At 42.5% G+C, this 21,479-nt stretch overlaps 1 protein-coding gene across 5 annotated transcripts in view; it reads right to left on the bottom strand.

Moving 5' to 3' along the window:
* Positions 1 to 21,479, bottom strand: part of dennd5b (DENN/MADD domain containing 5B) — a 73,411-nt gene that overhangs the window by 22,111 nt on the left and 29,821 nt on the right. For all 5 annotated transcript variants that reach the window (XM_070991965.1, XM_070991961.1, XM_070991962.1 and 2 more), the window contains 3 exons: positions 15,304 to 15,413; positions 11,673 to 12,366; positions 2,013 to 2,200 (listed from right to left, as the gene is read on the bottom strand). In XM_070991965.1, the coding sequence (XP_070848066.1) occupies positions 2,013 to 2,200; positions 11,673 to 12,366; positions 15,304 to 15,413 (992 nt within the window). The remainder of the gene's footprint in view (positions 1 to 2,012; positions 2,201 to 11,672; positions 12,367 to 15,303; positions 15,414 to 21,479) is intronic.

The raw sequence follows: 21,479 nt of genomic DNA, 5'->3' as shown, positions 1-21,479 counted from the left end.
AATCTGCATCTCACAAACATTTTTATCTCCACAAAGAATGGCCTAGTTTGGATCTAAAGCCTGCAAGGAATACTTGAACATACACAAGGAAAGAAAGCAGATAATAGTGCCACGCAATCCGCAATGCAATAACAAATGTTAACATTTGACATCAGCTAAAAAGAAGAAGACCAAGACTGAAGCGCAGGGTTCAAAAAGGCAAACCTTGTCTGGCATTAATTCCCCAATTAGATCCATATTTTCCCTCTCTCATCATCTCCTCCCTGTTTTGCTTTGAGACATTCTTTCATCATCAGTCCATTTCTGGGGCACTGCCACTTCAAAGGATCATTCAGAAACATAGGGAGATTCACTAGCCTAGCAGGGGGGAGCACCCCGTGTGGGGGAGAGGCAGACGGGCTTGTGGGTGCTCCATGGCGGCATCCAGAGCTGGCTGGGATAATTAGCATCCATACGGAATGTGCCGGATTAACGAGCGCTGGGAGTTGGGGGATGTAAGCAAAGCCGGAAGCCGGCAAGCCTGGATGTTCCGCTTTGTTGGGGCCTTATCTCACTTTACCACATGAATACACACACACATTAACTGCAACCCTGCACTGGGCTAAATACTGGTTTAAATCCAAAGCACATTCACCTCCTCGCTGTCTGACAAGTGTTTGGGCTAAAATAAAAAGGAGAAGAAGAAAGAAAGAAAAAAGCAGTGACTGAAATCCACTTCAGACTCACTTTGCCTTGAGGTGAATTTGTAGACGAACAATAGGTAATTCCCTGTCCTATTGTGTGTGTGTGTGTATGTGTGTAAGGTTGCTCAGAACAGAAAGGTGTTTTTTTGTAATTTCCTGTCTCTCTGAACAGGAGCCTGGTAGTCTGCCGGTGTGTGTGTGTGTGTGTGTGTGTGTGTGTGTGTGTGTGTGTGTGTGTGTGTGTGTGTGTGTGTGTGTGTGTGTGTGTGTGTGGTGCTGTTTTCAGTTTTGGCCTTGGACAATGTACTGTCAGCAGCAATGAGCACTAACCGCAAAGTGCAGCAGCTTGTACATACACACACTTACAGTAAATGTGTTTTACCACACTTGTGGGGTACTTTCCACTATAGTTTATACAGTCAACAAATCTTACCAGAATCTAAACGTAAGGCTCTAAACGTAAGGCAGACATTGCACCCTAAGTTTTACCCCTTAATCCCAGAGTCTGAATTTCTAAACATATCAAAGGCCTTTCACACTTGCTCACCTGAACCCCACTGAAAGCTCAGGGGTAACAGCCTCTTTTCAAACTTGTATTAACCCAAGGCCCAGGTTCAAGATTCAAATGTGAACATTACATTACATTACATACAGCACAGCATGTATACAAATGGGTGCAAATTAAAGGAAAAATCGCAACTAATGAGTGTAGAAGCATAAAAAAATGCAGAAGCTTCCACATTCGCACAGAACAAGGGCGCACGGAAAAGTCTAATGAGTCTGAAAATGATGTGAGTCTGTTCCGGGTTGTTCTGAAAGCCTCCTAAAGCTACAATTAAGACCCAGCAGGCTTCAGGGTTTTGTATTGTTATAGTTAACAGGTTTATTTAGACAGAGAGGAAACTTACCTGCCCTCCTTGTTTTGAAAAGTAGCTCAATGATGTGGCTTTTTCGTCGTTATTTGGAGATTAGCTACTCCTCCTCATCTGACTCATTTTGTACACTCGTTAAGATTTGGAGTCCCCTTAGTGATTATATCAGAAAGCAAATCAAGACGAAAAAAAAATAAAGGTTGTCTTTTCGTCTTTTTTTTTTTTTTTTAAACAGCTTGAAACTAAGTATTCATGTACAGACGTGTCCCTGAGTGTCTCGAGCTGAGAAACAAATTACTAATTAAGAGACGATTCTACTTTGTTATCCAAAGTAACATAGGAAGTCTCACCCTATTCAATGGCTTATTGTTTTCATTGTGGATAAAAACTGCTTTGAATTTTAAAAACACATTTCCCAAAGTGGATGTTTTGTCTCATACACAGGTTGGCTGTGTACCTCTTGAGGAAGCTCCAGTTTGGAGCGGTCGGCGCCCTCTTTGGACTGCAGACCCATCAGATAGGGGACAGGAGCGTCCAGGAAGTGGAGGAGAGAGGCGGGCAGGATGGGAACATAGACGTGCTGCCACTGGAAGGGAAACAGCAGGGTGGTGATCCCCTCAGCCACTGTCATCAGCCGCTGGTAGTCTGAGAGAAGGAAACATGATAATATGAGACAACCGACAAGCTCTCTTTGTTTCCTGTGGCTTCATCTTGTAGGAGGGAGGAAGACAAATCCCATAAAACACAGTGACAGTGCCCTATTACTGTGCACAGATGGAGGAGCTCTTTGATTAAAGGTCATAATGTTGAACCTGAATCCAACATCGCAGATACTTCTGACATATTGGAAGGAGACTGCTACATCACTCTGATCTCTTCTGATTCTGACAAACCAGATGAGCAATGAGGCATTTTAATGGTGGTTTCTAGAGTGATGAGCCTCTTTTTTTGTAATTCCATGCTTTGTGTGTTAGCGTCCTGAAGTTTCTGTACTGCACTTCCTAGTCAATTACCTGTTTAGTGTTCACACTGATATCTGTTTATTAAAAGAAGAAATTAGTATTACTTTTACAAAACACATTATCTAACAATATCCACTTTACTTTTAGGAAAAGCAGTAGTTAAGTGTTATTCTGTTTATTCTGATTGTTGAAGTGTGTTGGTTCCTGAAGGTGAATCTTAAAAACAACTGGTGACTGTTGTTTTAAGCCAACAAATAGTGTGTTTGTTGACATATTCAGGGATGAATAATAATAATAATTATCATTATACACTTTATTTATATAGCATGTTTCTTAACAACGTTACAAAGTGCTTCACAAAATAAAAATAAAATCAGATAAGGCAGATAAAACAATAAAAAAAGGACAAGGACATGAGCACAGGGAAATATAAAGACAATAAAATCAAGTGAATAATATCAAATAATTAGGAATTAAGAGGCATGGGAATTAATCCATATGTCAGTGAAGGAACTTGCCAATAGTGAAACAATGTGGCTCACTAGTGTGTGTTTAATAGTTTCTCTCAAGCTGAGAGAAAGAGAGGCAATGATCCATATTCAGATTATTACAGTACATTAAGGTCTTTCTACATTGTACAAGAAAATAAGTCAGTGATGTGTTTTCAATGAACTCTTCTACCATGCAAGTATGATTTTAATGCACTATATAGACCCTCAAACAGAGTAGAGGGAGACAGAGTGAGAGATTTATGAACTACATATACATATGTGAGAATCCTGCTGTGCAAGAGAGACTTTAATCAAGTGATTCAAATTGAATCTGAGAGTGAGTTAGGGTTCAGGACAAGAGGAATTACTTTCTGATGGATTCTTCTCAATTGCGTTTTCACATGTGGGTGTGTGTCTGAGAGCGCTGCCTCTGCTGTTCTCTAAAACAGATTAAGGCCAGTGGTTGCAGGCTGGCTTCAGTATTGAGTTCAGCACGTTTTTTCAGACGTTATTATGATGGCCAGAGTGAAAAAGCCTGCACAATCTCGAGGAAAGGGGAAAAAAGCAATAAAAAATAACATACCGTTATACCGATTTATTCAATCAGTGGTTCTCTTCTTCATGCACCCCCTCCCCCTTTGTCAATCCCTTTCATTCCATCTAGCTCAGTCATGTCATGCCCTCCTATCTATATGTTCACATACTGTATAGAATGTACGCACTTTCACTGAACATGCATTAGGCTCTCCACTGCCTTAACCACAGACTACACTGATTTATATTCAACAAGAGAAACTTGACGAGAAGCAGCCGCTGAAGAGAACGTATAAGTGTAAATGTAGTGTGTTAGTGTGTGCATGTTGTTCAAACAAACACCTAAAATTCATACAAAGCCCTGTGACTTTGTGACGCTGATAAGTGGGAAGAACACTTTTTATGCTTCACACTAACAAGATCAGATTCATAAATGCAGAGTACACACACACACACACACACACACACACACACACACACACACACACACACACACACACGCACACAAACACAAACACAAACACACACACACACAGTCCAGTAAATCACTGCTATCACTCGTTCTTTTCATTCATGTGTTTGAAGAAGTGACAAATGCGTGTGTGTATATCTATTACGGCCATTACACATATTTGCACTTGCACCTGCAGTGCGTCTCTGTTCAATGATTACCAGTGCTTGTAAAAAGGCCAAAGAACAAACAAGTCATTCAGTTCATGGATGGAGAGATGAATGATTGTATTCCATTTGTCTGCAGGCCATCTAGAAGCATCGGGCATGATGACAGACAAACAGGCAAGTTGTGACAGGAAAACAGAAAGTGAGTGTGTGTGTCAAATTTAACTGCTTCACTTCAACATGTTTTCTCACAGTATTCACATTTATGAAACTTTATGAACCCACTATCCAGTCAAATCATTTGTGTCCTGAAATCTTACCTAATGATTAAACAGGCTACATTAAAAGAGTGGTTATTGAAAGCTACAGATGCAGTTTGACTTCAGAGTTTGTTGCCTTTGACCTTCCTCCTGACATTTCAACCCCTAAACAGTGTCAATTCAGCATAACATCCACAGAAGCACTTAATCTACATAAAGGCTCTTAATGCCATGAGTGCATGACAACTTCCTCTAATACATACTGAGTGAACCTGTACAATCCTGTGTCAACATGCTAGTCAGCAGCCACACAACCACACACTTTCACTCCCACATGGCATAAAGTAGCCTGACTGAGAGTCTGAATAATATATGAAGGGAAACCAACAAAGATTTTACAACTCGACGGAGGACAACTGTACATGTACAATAAGACAGTGAGAACATTTTGGGGTTAACACATGCAAGGCAAACTACTGATTTGTCGCTCACTCTCACATTTAAATACCACCTACCTGTGGTACTTGAAGGCTTTCCCCTCTTTTTTTTTGGAGCCATGCTAGTTGTGTGGCTCCACTGTTGGCAATGTCAGTTACTTAGTTTCACCACCTTGGTCTGGACTGGCTATCCTGTTTACTTTTAATTAGTAAATATTAACATGCTAACATACTAATCTAAGAAAAACAAACAAACAAACAAAACAAGAAACAAACAAAACAAAAACATAAACATTATACCAGCTAAAAAGCACGTTACAGTAGCATGTTAGAATTCTGGCACTGGCATTAAGCTAATATATTTTATCATATTAGCATGATTAGGCTAACTATAGCCTCAGGGAGCTGCGAGCAGCTGCAGCACTTAAAGGACTGTCTATAACCTTCCCCAAAATGAACTGAAGTGTTTTCTGTATTGTATAAGAATGCAGAAATGTTGACAGTGAACATAATCCATCCAGCAAACACATCACCTACATTTTCCTGAATGTGTTTGGCTAAAACCTTTTAATAGTATAAATGTAAAAGCAACATCATCAGCTCAATATTTTAATTTTTCGAATACTCTGGTTCATGACCAAATACCTTGGAAATTATTTGCCATCAGCCTCAGCTGTATTTTGTGTTTAGCACCAATTAACAAATAATGCCAAAATTATCAAAATGAAAAATAAATAAATAAATAAATAAATGAATAAAATTCCAAATTATGATGATAACCATGGTTAACATGATACTGTGCCTGCTATCACCACGCTAGCAGTGTAATTGTGAGCATGTTAGCATTCTGATGTTAGCATTGAGCTCAGATATTTTTACCTTTACCACTACAAAAGATAGTATTCTGTACAAAAGCTCACAGAACTACTAGTGCGACTGTAGTTTTTTCAAGATGTGATGCATATCACTCTTTTTGTCCATCTTTCCATTTCACTGTTTGAACCACAGAATTTTACATCCATACTGCACAAAAAGAAGATAGGCCAATCAGAGCCATCTCACCTCTGTGTGTGTGTGTGAGTGTGAGTGTGTGTGTGTGTGTGTGTGTGTGTGTGTGTGTGTGTGTGTGTGTGTGGGCGTGAGTGTGTGTGTGTGTGTGTGTGTGTGTGTGTGTGTGTGTGTGTGTGTGTGTGTGTGGGCGTGAGTGTGAGTGTGTGTGTGTGTGTGTGTGTGTGTGTGTGTGTGTGTGTGTGTGTGTGTGTGTGTGTGTGGGCGTGAGTGTGAGTGTGTGTGTGTGTGTGTGTGTGTGTGTGTGTGTGTGTGTGTGTGTGTGTGTGTCCGTACTGTATGTTTAAGCGTCTATTTGCTTTCTGTCAAGTCTGAACAGGCTGAAAGTGTCTCCTACACGCCCTCTGTGGGAAACAGTGAAAGAATCTGGCTCAAACACTCCTGTTTCTCTTTTCATGTTACAGCAAATCCTTTCCTCGCCGTTCCTCTTCCCGCTCACATGACGCCAGGATAAGTTTAGCCTCTGCATCTCAGATGGCTTCATTAACACACTTGCTGTTATAACCTGACATGTCTCGAAAAGTGCTTCCTTTGTGCGATACTCTTTCACACCACATAAATTTCACCCTCTTCCCCTTCCTCACAATGACACACATCAAAGCTCACACAGCCAGGCCTCATGAGGAAAAACAAGCAGACGATGAAAAATGAGTCTAAAAGCGTCTATTTCTTTTCTTGTTGAACTTAGCTGAACTACAATGTAATTCGCCATTTTTATTACACATAGAAATAGCTAAAGGTGCTCCTTTCTGAGGGGTTGATTCATATTTGACAACATTTGCTGCACCGTCAAAGAAACTCCCTTTGAAATTATGACAAATACAAGTGCTGGGTGAGCAAGCATGCAATCATTTAAAAAGAAACAAATCTGATATGACAAAGTGTAGTGCTGCAGAAAGCCCCAGCAGAGACAGGGCTCAAGGATGCTGAAAAACAGGACGGGACATGTCATTGTGAAACTGTAACAGTGCATCAGGGACTGATAAACACGGCCAGCTCAGTCTCACAAGGGAAGAAGCTAGCTATCTGCGGTAAACAGCTGACATAAGGCAGTCTTCAAATGCACAGATGATAGACTTTAGTTTAGCTGCACCCTGACAATGTTATGATATAATAAAAGAGCCAGAAAATTGCTGTTTGGAGGGAAGATTACAAAGAAATCAAAATGAAAGAGGCTTAGAGAAGCATCTTATTCCATGAAAAATGAAAGAAAGACACCAAGAAATCACTCATTCTGTGTGAAACCATGGTCAACTATTGGGCAACACAAAAGCAAACCAGAACAACCTACAAAAATCGACTAAATCAAATAAACCTTGACTATGACACATTGACACGCCATGGGGAAAGACTGCCAATATATGACACCATATATGACTGTAGGTGAGTATCAGGAGTAGGGGTACTGCACTTTTGTAATCATGTGGTTAACACTGTAACACAGCCACCATTTGCTTTGGTTTAGGCACAAATACTACTTGGTATAGTTAAAGAAAAGATCACGTTTGGGTTAAAAACATTACTGCTATCTTGTGGCTGCGAGTGAGTGTGAAGAGTGAGAAGACAGCCATGCAGCAGGCTTTCATAAGGCTGGTCACTGATGTTAGGTGATATGGCAAAAAAGCTGACCTGGTTTCAACTTTTGCCACAACACAACCCAACGGCATCTAGAAAGATTCTGCATTGGCAAATCACATACATGCTGTCACACACTCCTGCTAGATTATGTGGCAACATTAATACTACATTTCTGTAATGTGCTCCCACCACCATAACCCCTTGTGTTGTTTTAGTGTGAAAACCTGACTCGCATTCTGCACTCCAGTTCACCCCAAAGATGTTGGAGGGGACTGAGTTCAGGGCTATGTACGGGCCAGTCAAGTTCCTCCATACCAAACTGGGAAAACCATTTCTTTATGGAGCTGGCTTTGCATATGAGAGCACCATCATGTCAACTTTAAAACAGGAAAGGGCCAAACACAAACTGTTCCACAATGTTGGATGCATGCTGTTGTCTACATACTGATTCACTGTATGCTGTAACATAAAGATTCCCCTTCACTGGAGATAATGTGCTTATCATGTACTTTTGGCCAAATAGTGTGCAGAAGCAGAAATTTAGCGAAACGTTCCTTTACATATCAGCTTCTATTGGAATTTATACACATACAGTATCAGTTGCCTCTGTGTAATGATTGGCTGTCAGGCTCAGAGACGGCTGCCAGGAATGTAAATTAACTACACTGATTCTCATATAATGACATTTCTACATGCCCCAAACCCACCCCCCACTGTGCCTAATGATTGGCGAAGGCACCCGCCTATCCCTACCTGTCACAGCCAATAGGTCTATGAGGAAAACAAGGAGGGGCTGAGGGTCTGATGATGCCTCTACCTGTCATGCTGTAGTTGCTTGCTGATTGATCAGAAGGAGTGTAGGACCATATGGTGAGGGAGAGTCTCATTAAGGGATGTTCTCCATCTTTTCCCTTCTATCATCTGCCTCCAGCAAAATGGCACTTCATGCAGGGCTTTTTCCCCTCATTATGAAGAAATTAGGGCTCACTTGGACAGACGTGTCAAGCAATCAGAGATCTGGCTGAATGCAAATGGTGATTCTCGATGACAAATGAAGACTTGAACAAAACAGGGATGGTTTCACTAGAGTGAGTTCTGGTTTTAATTGTTTTCTCCAGGAGCGATGGCCTTCGACACAGACAGTGATGAATAAAACAATGAGACCCATTTTTCATCAAAGGATGATGGGATGAGGGAGAAGAATGCATGGAGGTGGAGGGCCTACTTTGTTCTTGGTCCACAGTCACTGCGTTCAACTGTGCTTTGGACCCCAGACTCTTCAGCAACTTAAGTCATGTATCAAGCAAGAACAGGAAAAATAATTCACATTCCAAATTTCTGTCTTCATTTCCCAAACTGAGTGTTTTTAACAGAAAAAGTGATATGATATAGTGGTAAACATGACCCTGTCCCAATGTTTCTGAAAGGTGTTGCAAGCATCAAATTCAGAATGAGGGTAAAATGAGGCAGAATGAGGTATTTCTTTAAATGAAAATATCTGAGATGATGATTACTTTTACACTGACCTTTCACAGTTTCAGTGCAGTTCTTAACAGCAGTGCTCCAGTAGTACAGTATATCCTACTAGTCAAAACACAGTCTGTCCCCAAGCTGCCTTCTAATCTCAGCCTGTGGCCTACTGACAGACAAAACGCACTCCCTCTGAGCTGAGCCACTGCACTGCAGCACAGTACAGAGCAAGACAATCAGCCAATCAGATTACAGTGTCTAATCCTCAATCCATTTGGTATCACTACAAGCTGTGGCTCCAGTGACACACCTGGAGTGGATGAGTTGATCGACAGACACCATACAAATACTCCTGAACTCTTGGGAAAAAAGAGGGATTGATCTTAAGTAACAGACTGTAATCGACACTCATGTTCACTAACCTGGCCAGTCTGTGACACACTGAAAGACAGCATTTTATTGTCAATCTGCCGCTGTCTGTCTGTCTGTCTGTCTGTCTGTCTGCCTGCCTGCCTGCCTGCCTGCCTGCCTGCCTGCCTGCCTGCCTGCCTGCCTGCCTGCCTGCCTGCCTGTCTGTCTGCCTGCCTGCCTGCCTGCCTGCCTGCCTGCCTGCCTGTCTGCCTGCCTGCCTGCCTGCCTGTCTGCCTGCCTGTCTGTCTGTCTGTCTGTCTGTGTGAAAGTATCACTGTGTTCACTGAACTTCCACACCAGAAGAGCTCCTAGACTCATGGTCAGAACAGACGCCACTCAAATGTTTCTCAAAACTAAAAGGAAAACTAGTATAACATACAAACGAAATCAGACTGACAAAAGATGCTAGCCAAGCTGCACATACTGTACTGTTCTCATTTAGTTATCTGTGGTTATCAAGCCTGAATGTGGTGGTCTTGTTTTAGCTGGTGTGGGTTAGTGTGGGTGTTACTACACATACTTTCATCTGGTTAGTAGCTGTTGTCTAATTTGAGTACTAGATCCACGAGGGAGACTCGACAGACTGCTACGACCTACGAGGTGGGAGACACGTGCCAGACAAAGGTTATCAGTCAGTTTAAGAAAGCAGGTGACAGGAAAAATTATATTGTAAGAAAGTAATCAGCAAAGCATTGAACACAACTGTCCTTGAAAAGCTAAACTCATGCAAATGCAAACACTCTGTAAAATATAAAAACGATTATGAGATTCTCAATCTAAATTAAGACCTGTAGCAAGCCAGCCTCCTTAAATATGATCATAAATATTCTTACAAACACAACTGTGGTACAGGGTTTTACAGCTTAAGCTGTCAAAGTGACAACCATGCTTTCATTCATTGTGACGTTGTCCACATCACAATCCTGTTTGGGCAAATACGATGAAAGTCCTCATTCAAAGGACACAGTTTAAAATATCTTCCATCCGTAATTTCTGATTTCGAGTGAGTTATTTTACCCCTGTTTTAAATACATTTATTTATTTGTGGTGACCCGCCATTGACCCCCACATATTGACTTTTTATTTTCTAAATCTTTAATATGGGTAAAACTGTGTGTGCAGCACATTGATTTGTTCAGCCTGTTCGCTCTCTCCCTCACAAACACACTGACAACAGACCCATCTACAGTGTTTCCCACACACAGACTTTACTTGGGCTGCCCTGCTATATCACCGGCCACTGAAGCATATTTGCTGACCCATTTTAGCAGATACAAGATAAACAAACATGCTGCAGAGAAAGTGTTCCACACTGTGCTGCAGACTGGAGGAGGCACAGAGTGAAACTGAGAAAGAGTAGGCCAGAGGAATGTAGGACGAAAGGTGATCTCAGTCTGCAGAGTACTTCAAAGTGTTTGCTCTGTGTGTGAGGGTAATATGGAGCAGCACAAGCAGCACCAAACATACCCCTGTCTCACTGCAGCTGTGAATAATGGATGAATGGAAACCTAGAAGGAGGAAAATCTGATCGCTGTGCATCTGTTAGCTTCAAATGTAGCTGAAGCTTTAGCGCACTTCAGAGATTCTTCGTGATCACTTGAGACCATTTTCTCAATTTCTCTTTCTCTCTGAGTCACAAAGTTTTGATGGGACACTATGTAAGAGTTTTTCCTGCCTCACAGCAGAAATGTGCATAGAACAGAACAGCCTGCGTCTGGGTTTGAACAAAACTTACTCCCACTCCTACTCACATATGAACCACACTGAAAAATGGTGCTATGAAGGAAAGAGTTTCTTATTCTCTCATATGTTTTGTCTCCATTAGAAGTTTAGGTTTTAACTTTTCTCTTCAGCCGATCCCCCTGCTGAACTGAGGAGTGTGACTGAAGTGAATGAGGAAGCCTGTGTTTTTGGACTCCTGATCTGAGACTTATTCTAACATTGTACTCTTAGGGCAAATTTAAGACTTTTCCTTTTGCCTTCTTCTAGTTTCATTATCAGTGTTTTTCTTAGGTATTTACAGCATAGCTATGTGAAGTACTATGAATTGAAATTGGGCTTCATAAATACTAAGATAAGTGAACTTAATCAAGTCTTGCCTCTTCCAGTAAACAGAAGTGGCGCACTCTAAAAGAGGGAAAAGTCGTGAATGGATTTGAGATATGTGTATCACTGATGACTTTGTAGTGACAAATCCCTGATGAGTCAGATAGGTATGTTTGACAGGCATGCAAGTGTGTATCTGTCTGACTGGCTATGATCCTGACTTTATTCATGTGCATCCTTACCCTGCGAGTACAGGAGGATCTGCATCTCCAGCAGGGTGCAGGTGAACACCTGGACCAGGTTCTCCACTCCCAGCAGACTGAAGGCTTCTGCGAGGGGGAAGTCAGCCAGCGGCAGCTCCCCCAGCCCGGGCCTCTGGCAAACGATCGGCTCATATACACCATGAAACTTGAGCGAGCGTCCCGGAGCAGGCAGCGGCACCTCATACAGGATGTTGTGAACGTAGCTTTCCAGCGGCAGCGGTGGGGCAGTGGCTGCAGTAACAGCCCTGTGCAGCTGCGACAAGAAGCGGCGGCAGGCGTGCATGAAGGGCATAGGTGTGATCAGACACAAGGCCTTGGACACGTAGAGGGTGTCCCGTGTTGAGTCATAGCCACCCACCCTGCGAGAAGAGGATAAGGTGGATGACGAGGTGGGGGAGTCGGCCTCGTCTAAACTGCTGGCAAGAGAGTCCATGCTGGAGGAGGAGGAGGAGGAAGAGGAGGATGGGGGGTTGTTGGATGCGTGCTCTGCATTGTGCATCTGGTAGAGGGTCTGCATGGCAGAGCAGATCTGTGGGCTGGTCACCTCCTCATAGAAGGTGTGGACAAAGCCGTAGGTCCGAGAGCCATCCTCCTTTGTGATGATGAAGGAGTGGAACTGTGGATCACGCTGGTCTGCCTGTGTCCTGAACGACAGGCCTTTAGGCATACAGAGCTGCAGGGAGAAGAGAGGGAACAGGAGTCGATCAGCAGCGCAAGGAAGACGATTGTTAATTGTAGTTCTAAACCATTTTTTTTAATGATGACACCATCTTAAAAATTATTGAAGACATTTGACAGACAGCAGGATCAGTGTATAAGTGTATTTTTATGATTATCCAGATCTAGGCTTGCTACTGTTGTATGATCACCATTTTTTATTGAATGAACCAGCCGACATGGCCATCGGTAAGGCCAATGTGCTGTCATAGCTTAAAATAAGACGACTGTAATGACTGACTGCAATCGACCAAAACATTTTGGTCAGAATGAAGCTGATCACTGTACTGGTACAAAGATAATCCACTTGATTCAAGAATATTGTGATTTCTAACCTGACAAAAGATTTTTTACATTTTTTAAAACCACTATTTACAAGCTTAAATGATGCTAGGACTGATATTGATGGTGTGTGCTTGTGTGTGATGCCTTCACAGCCAAACTCTGAGCCAAATCCCCATAAGCTATGAACAGTAGTCAGCAGAAACCTGCAATAAATCTGACTTATTAGCCTCATTATGTTTATTTGGCTGCTGGGAGCTGAAGAGGAGCTGCTCTGTGCCAACACAAAAAACCATGCATTCAAGGTGTTTGTGCTCACTGCTCTGCAAACACATGCCACATACATATGTATGAGCTTCAGAGTCTGCAGACATGAAAAAACTCATACATTTACATTAATATGCTTGTTTTTACATTTATTTTTCCTTCAATAAGAGAAATTTGGAACATTTTACCCAGTTTTCCCAATTTGTTTTTATGAACAACAAATAAAAAACACACATGAAACCTGATTGGATTATGCACGAGTCATGTGTCTCACTAATTAGCACTGACAGATTGTCTCCCCTCTACACTCAGCCTGTGTCTGACATTAGTCATTACTCCAACCACATTCTTTATTGAGTTTCATTGTCTAGAAAACAATTACACTTCATGTGTTTCACCTCTCAGCACCGCTGAGCTGAGGTAAGTAATTAAATTAAACAGAGCGGTGAGAAACATGCTGTGAACCTCACACGATGATGCAGTGATCACAATCACTCAGCAACATTGGTGAGAAGCAACAACGTGACAGTCCAGGCATGATGAAGGAACACATGTATATTTGACCTCCATGATGCAGCAGTCACAGTACAAAATGACCTCATTCAGCTGTCTTCCTGTTTGTGTTGTTCATGTGAAAAAGGAACGGGGACAAGCAGCATAGGAGGTGAATATAATTAGCTGTTTACAGTGCAGGAAATCTGATGAGGCCTTAAACATGAAGAAGTTGTCAGCTTTATCGGTTGGTACAGAGCTTAACAGGAGCACTCAGTGTGGAGATGTGGCCGAACTTAAGGGGGAAAAGGAAAAGAAGATCATCCAGTGGAGAGATCTGAGCCATCAATGTGCTGTACACTTCAGATCTCACACAAACACAAACACGCACACACATCCGTGTGTGTTTGGTTGGGGCTGTTGGCATTTGAAAACAATCATCTCAGGAAGTAGGCTTACACTCCCCTAACCTCCTCGTCTCTCACCTCGCAGCAGGAGGAGGAGGAGGAGCTGGGATTCCTGAGAGGAGGAGAGGATGGTTGGATGACAGGCTGATGGAGGAATGGAGGAGGGGGAAGAGGGGGAAATGAGGGGCTGTGGAAGTCACGAGACAAAGAAAGAGAGAGAGAGAAATGATGCCGCTTCTACAACATGTCTCTCAACTGTCACCCTCAACAGCTCGCAATCATCTGGTGTCAGGTTTCAGACGCCGCACTGCTGCATAATGGCCCGTTTCCATGCCGACGTAAGGCGAGAGCCACACGTGAATTATTCAGCAGTGCTGACGCCAGGGCAGGTGGAAAAAATAGGTGGTGACCTTCCATCACGAGAGGCACCCAGAGCCCCCCCCCACCCAGACACACACACACACACACACACACACACACACACACACACACACACACACACACACACACACACACACACACACACACACACAGATAAAGCCTGTACATCCACATGGAACATTCACTCCCGTTGTTACTGTCAAGGTCACCGTGCTGATAGTCTCACATAGCCAGACATATCTCCACACTTCATTTTTGGACTGTGCCAGCGCTGGAGAAACGTTTGGCTGAAAACATTATCATTCTGGTATCAGAGAAAAACCATGCTCTGGGTTCTTTGTGTTTAAACAATGGATAGTCATTGGCACATCCAAACAACATAAAAGGCAGCAATGAAACCATGAGAAAAGGTCTGCAGACTTCTGCTCCTTTGAGCTACAGTGTGCAGACCTTTCTTTCATGTTTTCTTTGTATTTGAACCAATCACATTTGTCTTGACGTTTTGCTAACCCCTGGATGCAGTGATGGTGCCCATGCAAAATAGCGTGGGGGTAAACTTGTTTTGGCGGAACATTTGCGTGGGAGGCGAGCTCTGGTATTAAAACGGCTAACAAGAAGGGATGCAATGCTCCCCTGTGAGAAACTGCCTACCTAAATTTGCCTCTTAATCCACCTTTTATCCAGCTTCTTGACATGAAACATCTAAGTTGAGACAGCAAAATGGAAATAAGAAGATGTTGTCAATGCAGCCCTCCGTGCAAAGCGCTCTGGGTAATTGCAGACAAGATGGGAGAGGATTTATCATCGCTCAGTTACCCAGGATCCCTTGAGAAGGCACTGTGTGTCTTAATTCAGGGCCTCTGCTCAAACATGTGGTTGCTTCCTTAAGAGGTAGTGTCTTTTCCTCAAATTGCTAGTTTAAATAATCCAGTGTCCTCTGTTTTCACTCAATGATCCCACTCGTCTCTTCCTGCCCTGCTGGAGGTACTGTTGGACTCAGTTCATCCAGTTTAGTCTCAACCATCTACTCATTTTCCCCCCATTGCACCATACAATCCACCTACCATATTGACGGCATCCTGGTCGAAGGGGTTCCACTCCACGTTCTCAGGGTAGCGTGCCAGAACTTTGGACTTGAACGTCCTCTTCAGGGGACTCTGCTCAAAGTTTTCACCTGGACAGATGAGGAGACAGAGAGACAAAGGCAATGATGCAGCGGTAAAGACAGCAGTTCAGCTTCATGACTACCAGTTGATCATGTGATGTCTAACAACAAGCTTTAAACATCCACTTTTCCATGTTAATGCACAGTTTCTATCACTGTTGGGAAATTGAGATAACTCAAGCGTGCGTATGTTTCTGGATGTTGTGTAAGGGTCCCACAGAAAAACTATGAAAGAAACCAGGAAGCATGAAGCTGTGGGGGGTCGGGGTTGCTGGCTCGGTGGCTTCCACAGGGCCAGAAAAAGCAGCACTGAGAGGATGACCTCATGTACAGTATGTGTCACTCTGGATGGAGCTTTTCACTAACAGCCACTCTGACTGCATGCATGAGATTCCTCTTTGTCAGCAGCTGGACTGCTCTATGTTTCCCCCATGCCCCATATCAACACACACCTCACTGGACACACGCACACAAACACAGGTCTAATAAGCCTAAAGTAGCATGTCTGTTTCAGTCTGTTTCTCCCATATCTTCATTTGAAACATGTCATGTCTTGTAAATGATGTTGGAACGTTTTTAACCTCATCATTCCAGTTTTGTTAAATGTGTCACTTCTAATCCCGGGAACAGAGACAACATTATGTCTTTCCTTCAACCAAACAACGCGTGCAGTATTTCATGACGCAAGTGAAGTGCAAAGGTTATGGGACAGAAGGGGCCACAGACAGACTTCAGGGTGCCCCCCTGAGGATCAAATTATACTTTCTGTGACTGAGTAGCTTCGTCAACAACGTCACAGAGGATGTGAGACAAGCGAGAGAATCTGACAAGCTAGTCCTTTTGTTGAGGTTTTTGAAGTGTCCTAGATTCCACTGTGACACAGTACATGAGCTAAAATGACAAATTGTCATGCCTTAAGTTTACTTTTTTTCCAGGACTCCCATGTCTGCTGACATCATTTGCAACAAACAATTTTGACCTTAAATTATAGTGCCGCAGTTAGGCTAACAGGACTGAGAGTCTACAGCAATCCCAGACCTGCTAGCACACTCACAATAGCAATGCTAACATCATGATGTTTAGGCCGTGTTCATATCATGGATGGTAGAGGTGGGGAGGTGTGTTCATGTCATCAAAATGATTATATGACTGCAGAATTGGTTGTGTGAGGGTTAAAATACTGTAGATTAATACAGCAACACAATGATTTCATTTTGACCTGATAATGGTTCCAAATGAAAAGTCAAGGAATCAGCAAGGTGAGTTCAGTTCATTTAAAGGAGGACATAAATGTCTGCACCACATGTCATGACAATCCCTGCAAAAATGATGTGCAACAGCTTCCTCTGATGGTTTCCTACTCTATTATATTTCTATAGTATTTTGTATTGGATCTGTAGAGGATGTCAGGATGAAGCTTTTGTTGCAGGAAGGTCTGGAGGGATTTACACACTCCCTTCAACCTCGGCAAGAACAAAATACTGCAGCACACTCTTTAGCACTGTTTCACTTACAAAGTGTCACTGAAATAATTTTTTGTGTAAAAGACAGTTCTGCTCACATCACAGCTGCCAGCATTGGTGGATTTGAGGAACAATTTGCACACATACATGCACAGTGTCTGGGTTATGCATCTTACAGAATCCAGGCTTTGAATTAAATAAAATGCAGCGTTGAACTTCTTCTAGAAGAACACTGCATGCGTGTTCTTCGTCTTTGGCGTCCCTCCAGCTCGTGGGGTCCTAGGTGAGTGCCTAGCTCACCTATACCTCAACTGTCCTGTCTTCTCGCATCTATTGAGATTTCACTTTGCATGCATATGTGTCTGTGTGTGTGTGCTCATGTACTACTCACACTGTTGGGAAATAAATCTGTTGACACAATCACAATGTGGGGACTCACCTTCCTTAAGAGGGCAAAATGCAAGTCCCCATAACATGAATCATTACATTTTAGGGCGAAGACTTGGGTTAGTGGACAGGTCTCCAGGAACACTACTATATGTGTGTGTGTGTGTGTGTGTGTGTGTGTGTGTGTGTGTGTGTGTGTGAGAGAGAGAGAGAGAGAGCGTGCGTGCGTGCGTGCGTGTGTGTATGTGTGAGAAAGACAGTTGTCACAGCAGCATAGAAGACATATACTGTGTCTAATGTAGGCCAGATAACAGCTGCTCAGGACCCAACAGCCATCCACCAGAGCTGGTTATATGATCTACTTTCTCACTAGAAGAGAGGCTAATCTTGCAGCATAATTGCTTCACTTACTTTTCTCCACTGTGTTCTGGATATGCACCATTGAACTACAGTCACACTATTGCTCTTGCTGATTGAAAAGTACAAGCTTATTGTGCCGCTGGGCTTATTCTAAATCGGTCTGAATCACAGCGCCAGCAAAATTCTTTACATGTAAAATGGAAAGGCTGAGGAGAAATTGTCTGGAAAATTCAAACTGTTTCCCTCAGCTGTGTGGTGACAGGAGGGATTCACACAGGGGAGCCCAGAAAAAAGCACAAAAGATTCAGATTCAGATCAACTGTATTATTAGGGAATTCATTTGGTCTGGTGCTCCATGTTAAAAACAGCTTCAAATCCAACCTTCTGCGCACTTCACAGCAAACTGCTCATCTACTTGATCAGCAGAGCTGACCCCCTCATTTTCCAGCTCCTCCACTATGAGTTGAAGTTGGATGGTGTTGAATGTTCTCCTGAAGTCAATAAACACGATTTTCACAAGACTGTTTGCTTGTTCTAACAGTTCATAGTTAGACGATCAATAGCGCGTCCTTGATACCTCGTGAGACTCAATATGCAAATTTGGTAAGTGACTAGCAGGGGTGAGACAGAGAGGAGGTGTTCCTTCATGATTCACTCCAAGCATTTCATAGGGACCAACATACAGTAAGGGCTGCAGGGCGGAGGTCATTTGTTTCTTTTGGCCTGTTTTATTTGTGTACCGGGATAAACTTCCTCCATAAGTCTGGAATTATCCGACTCTTCAGCGACAGCTGGAACAGTTGCTGGAACTGTGATGAGCTGCTCTGCGTAAACCCTTGGGACCTTGCTTCTGTCACTGCTTCGACATGTTCCATGAAAATCAATATATCAACAGCTGGCGTACTGTCTGTACCGTCCAATGCTGCTTTCTGTTGCAACGAAAGTAAGGATATTATCAACAGTCTTGAGTTTTTTGGGTTTGTAGCCAGTAGTAGTTTGGAAGCATTGCTTCCTGCTTTCATTTTGTTCCACTTTGTAGACAGCCTTGCACAGTCTGATCCTGTCTTTCCTCTGTATGCGTTTCCTTTCCTCTTTGCTAGCTCCTGCCACAAATACTCATTCCCTGTGATTGAGGAAGCACTTTAATTCCTGGGTTACCCATGGTTTGTTGTTTGGAATGATGTTTACCATCTTCTTAGTGATAACAAGCTCCTCACAGAAACAAATGTAATCTGTGACTGACTGTGACTGTGCTGCCTCCTCTAGGTTAGCAGCGCTGTCCATCAGTGGACTCAAAGCAGTCCTGGAAGGACTCAGTAGCATCAGGAATCCAGCTCTTAATTTCCAGCCTTTTTTCCTTCTCCCATCTTCAAACCTCTGAGATGTGGTGGCAGCGCCTTGACACTTGACATGTGGCACATTGGTGATAAGATGGTAGGATTCCAGATAGACGGCTTGAATTAAAGTCTATCATAATGAGCTTTACTGCACTGGGTGATTCAGTCTTAGCCTGGGACATCAGGTCATAGACTGTGTTGGCTGCTGTACTTGTATCAGCAGATGGGGCTATGCAGAGAAGGACCAGCAGGACCTGGTTTATTTCCTGTGGCAGGTATTATGGCCATATTCTAAGAGCCAAGACTTCAATGTCTTTGGTGCAAATCATGTGGTTTGTTGAAATGTGGACTGGATTACAGTACTTCTCATTAAAGAACAGGTAAACTCATCCACTTTGCTCTTACCAGAGCTGGAGTTTTGGTTCATGTCTGTCTCCATAGTGGTGGAAGGGTCATGCTCCAGAAATGTTTTGGCAGCTGTAGATGTAGGTTTATATGTTTATTATGTTTTTTGTATATTTTGTATATATTACAGCTTTAGGAATCTTTTTTGTTTATTTGTTTTTTTAGAATGTCTCTTTTTTTGATTTTACAGGTATGTAAGTTTCCTGAAAAAAAATTATAAGGAAAATTTCATGCAATTTCTATATTCACCCCAGGGTCAATTTAAAATATCACAAAGAGACAAAGTGCTGCAGGACACTTCAGCAGGGAAAACACTGTCTGACTCAAAGGCTCAAACTTTTGACTGGTGAAATGCTGATGGAGCACTGACACTGGGGTCATATTATTGACTCTCTGTGGGCGATCAAATCTCACTACTCATTTACACACATTTCATTTCCTTTCAGTGACCAGATCTCAAACAGCTACAAGGTGGAGACAATCCTTCATTGATTTCAGATAAGTGAATGGGCTCTGTAACTGGGAGCACTGGAGTGTTAACTGGAGATAGTTTGGGCTTTTTTATGATTAAATGGAGGTCAAAAGGTTACTGATGAAGCGTGCATGATAAAGGAGGAAGGCCAGACTGATCGTTTTGAACGTTAAATGATTGATCATTCCAGGAACACCAATGCACATGGAAAGAAAGGCCTGGGAGAGGCTAAGAAAGGGAAAATCCTGCCATTTCCTGTTATTCAGGATGTTTTTATCTGTTGATAAATGTATTTATTTCAGTGTGCAGACGTGGGGTGTATTATATACAGACCTTTGAATGTGTATTTATTCTTGTGTTGTATAATATGCTTTGATTCTGTGCTTTCTATCTTGTAGAGTCACTGTGTGACTTCAGTTTGGAAAGGAACTGATGCTTTGATTTATCCTTATTCAATAAAGGAACATCATGTTACTCTTTGATGTGTATTTATATTTATATTGGATGTGTATTTTATATTTGGTCTATGGGAAACTGTCTATCTGATGATTGCAACACATCTAAAATCATAATTTATCTACAATGATTGAAATTAATTAAATTAATTCAAATTGAGATTAATGATGCTTATGTTTTGTGTTAATGTTTAAATAATGACAGTGGATCTAGTTGAATGTGATAGCAATGAGTAGTGGTCAGTGGAATAACTGTTGGTTTCCATTTGTGATGCTGCTGACTGAGATAAGGGATGAGATTAAATAGATCCTGGAACTTAGCCTGGTCTGGAGCAAGCTAGCTCCACAGAATAAATCTCCATGGTAACTTATCCCATAACATATCCCACTTTCCGCTATCCTGCTCTTGTGCAACCAGATCACGGATAAGTTGAGCCAGGATAACCAACATATCCCGGCTTAATCCCTTATCCTAGTTTTGTGCAACGGGCCCCAGGAAATAACGCTGTGGCTCGTTGTGTTTTTGGAAAACAATGGAGCTCTATGGCACAGAGGAATAAGATATACCATGCTTTGATACAAACACAATACTTGCTGGTGAGGTACATCCACTGTTCAGAGTGGATGAAAGGTTGAGAGGAAACGCCAGACGAATAATGAAAAGGTGACATTTAAGAAGAACAAAACAACTGACTGACTCCACTTCTCTGATCTGCATCTGTACACTCTACATCCCACTGTGCGTAACAGACGAGATGACATTTACAGCACCTGATAAAGCCCTGTTTCATTTATCTAAGCCTGTAGAAACAGCAGCACAATGGCCTCAAGTTGTTGTCAATGAATTCAGGAGGACATGCAGCAGACATACACTGGACCTCTCTGTCTATTTCTTTGTCTTTCTCACACACACACACACACACACACACACACACACACACACACACACACACACACACACACACACACACACACACACACACACACACACACACACACACACACACACACAGATCCAAATACAGTCAAACATACAGAATGATTTCACTACTTGGCTGTGTGAGGTCCAGGGTTTTGTGTCCTCTCTGCAGGCACAGGAAGATGACTGAAGCCCCCTGAGGCCCTTAACCATGACAAACATAAGGTGACAGGGAAGGGATGAAGGGAAGAAAAGACAAAGGAAAGAGAGAAGAGAA

This window comes from Chaetodon trifascialis, chromosome 22 (genome assembly GCF_039877785.1).
Source record: "Chaetodon trifascialis isolate fChaTrf1 chromosome 22, fChaTrf1.hap1, whole genome shotgun sequence".
Lineage (NCBI taxonomy): Eukaryota > Metazoa > Chordata > Actinopteri > Chaetodontiformes > Chaetodontidae > Chaetodon > Chaetodon trifascialis.
The sequence above is the reverse complement of the archived record's forward strand: the minus strand, read 5'-3'. Positions and strand labels throughout refer to the sequence as shown.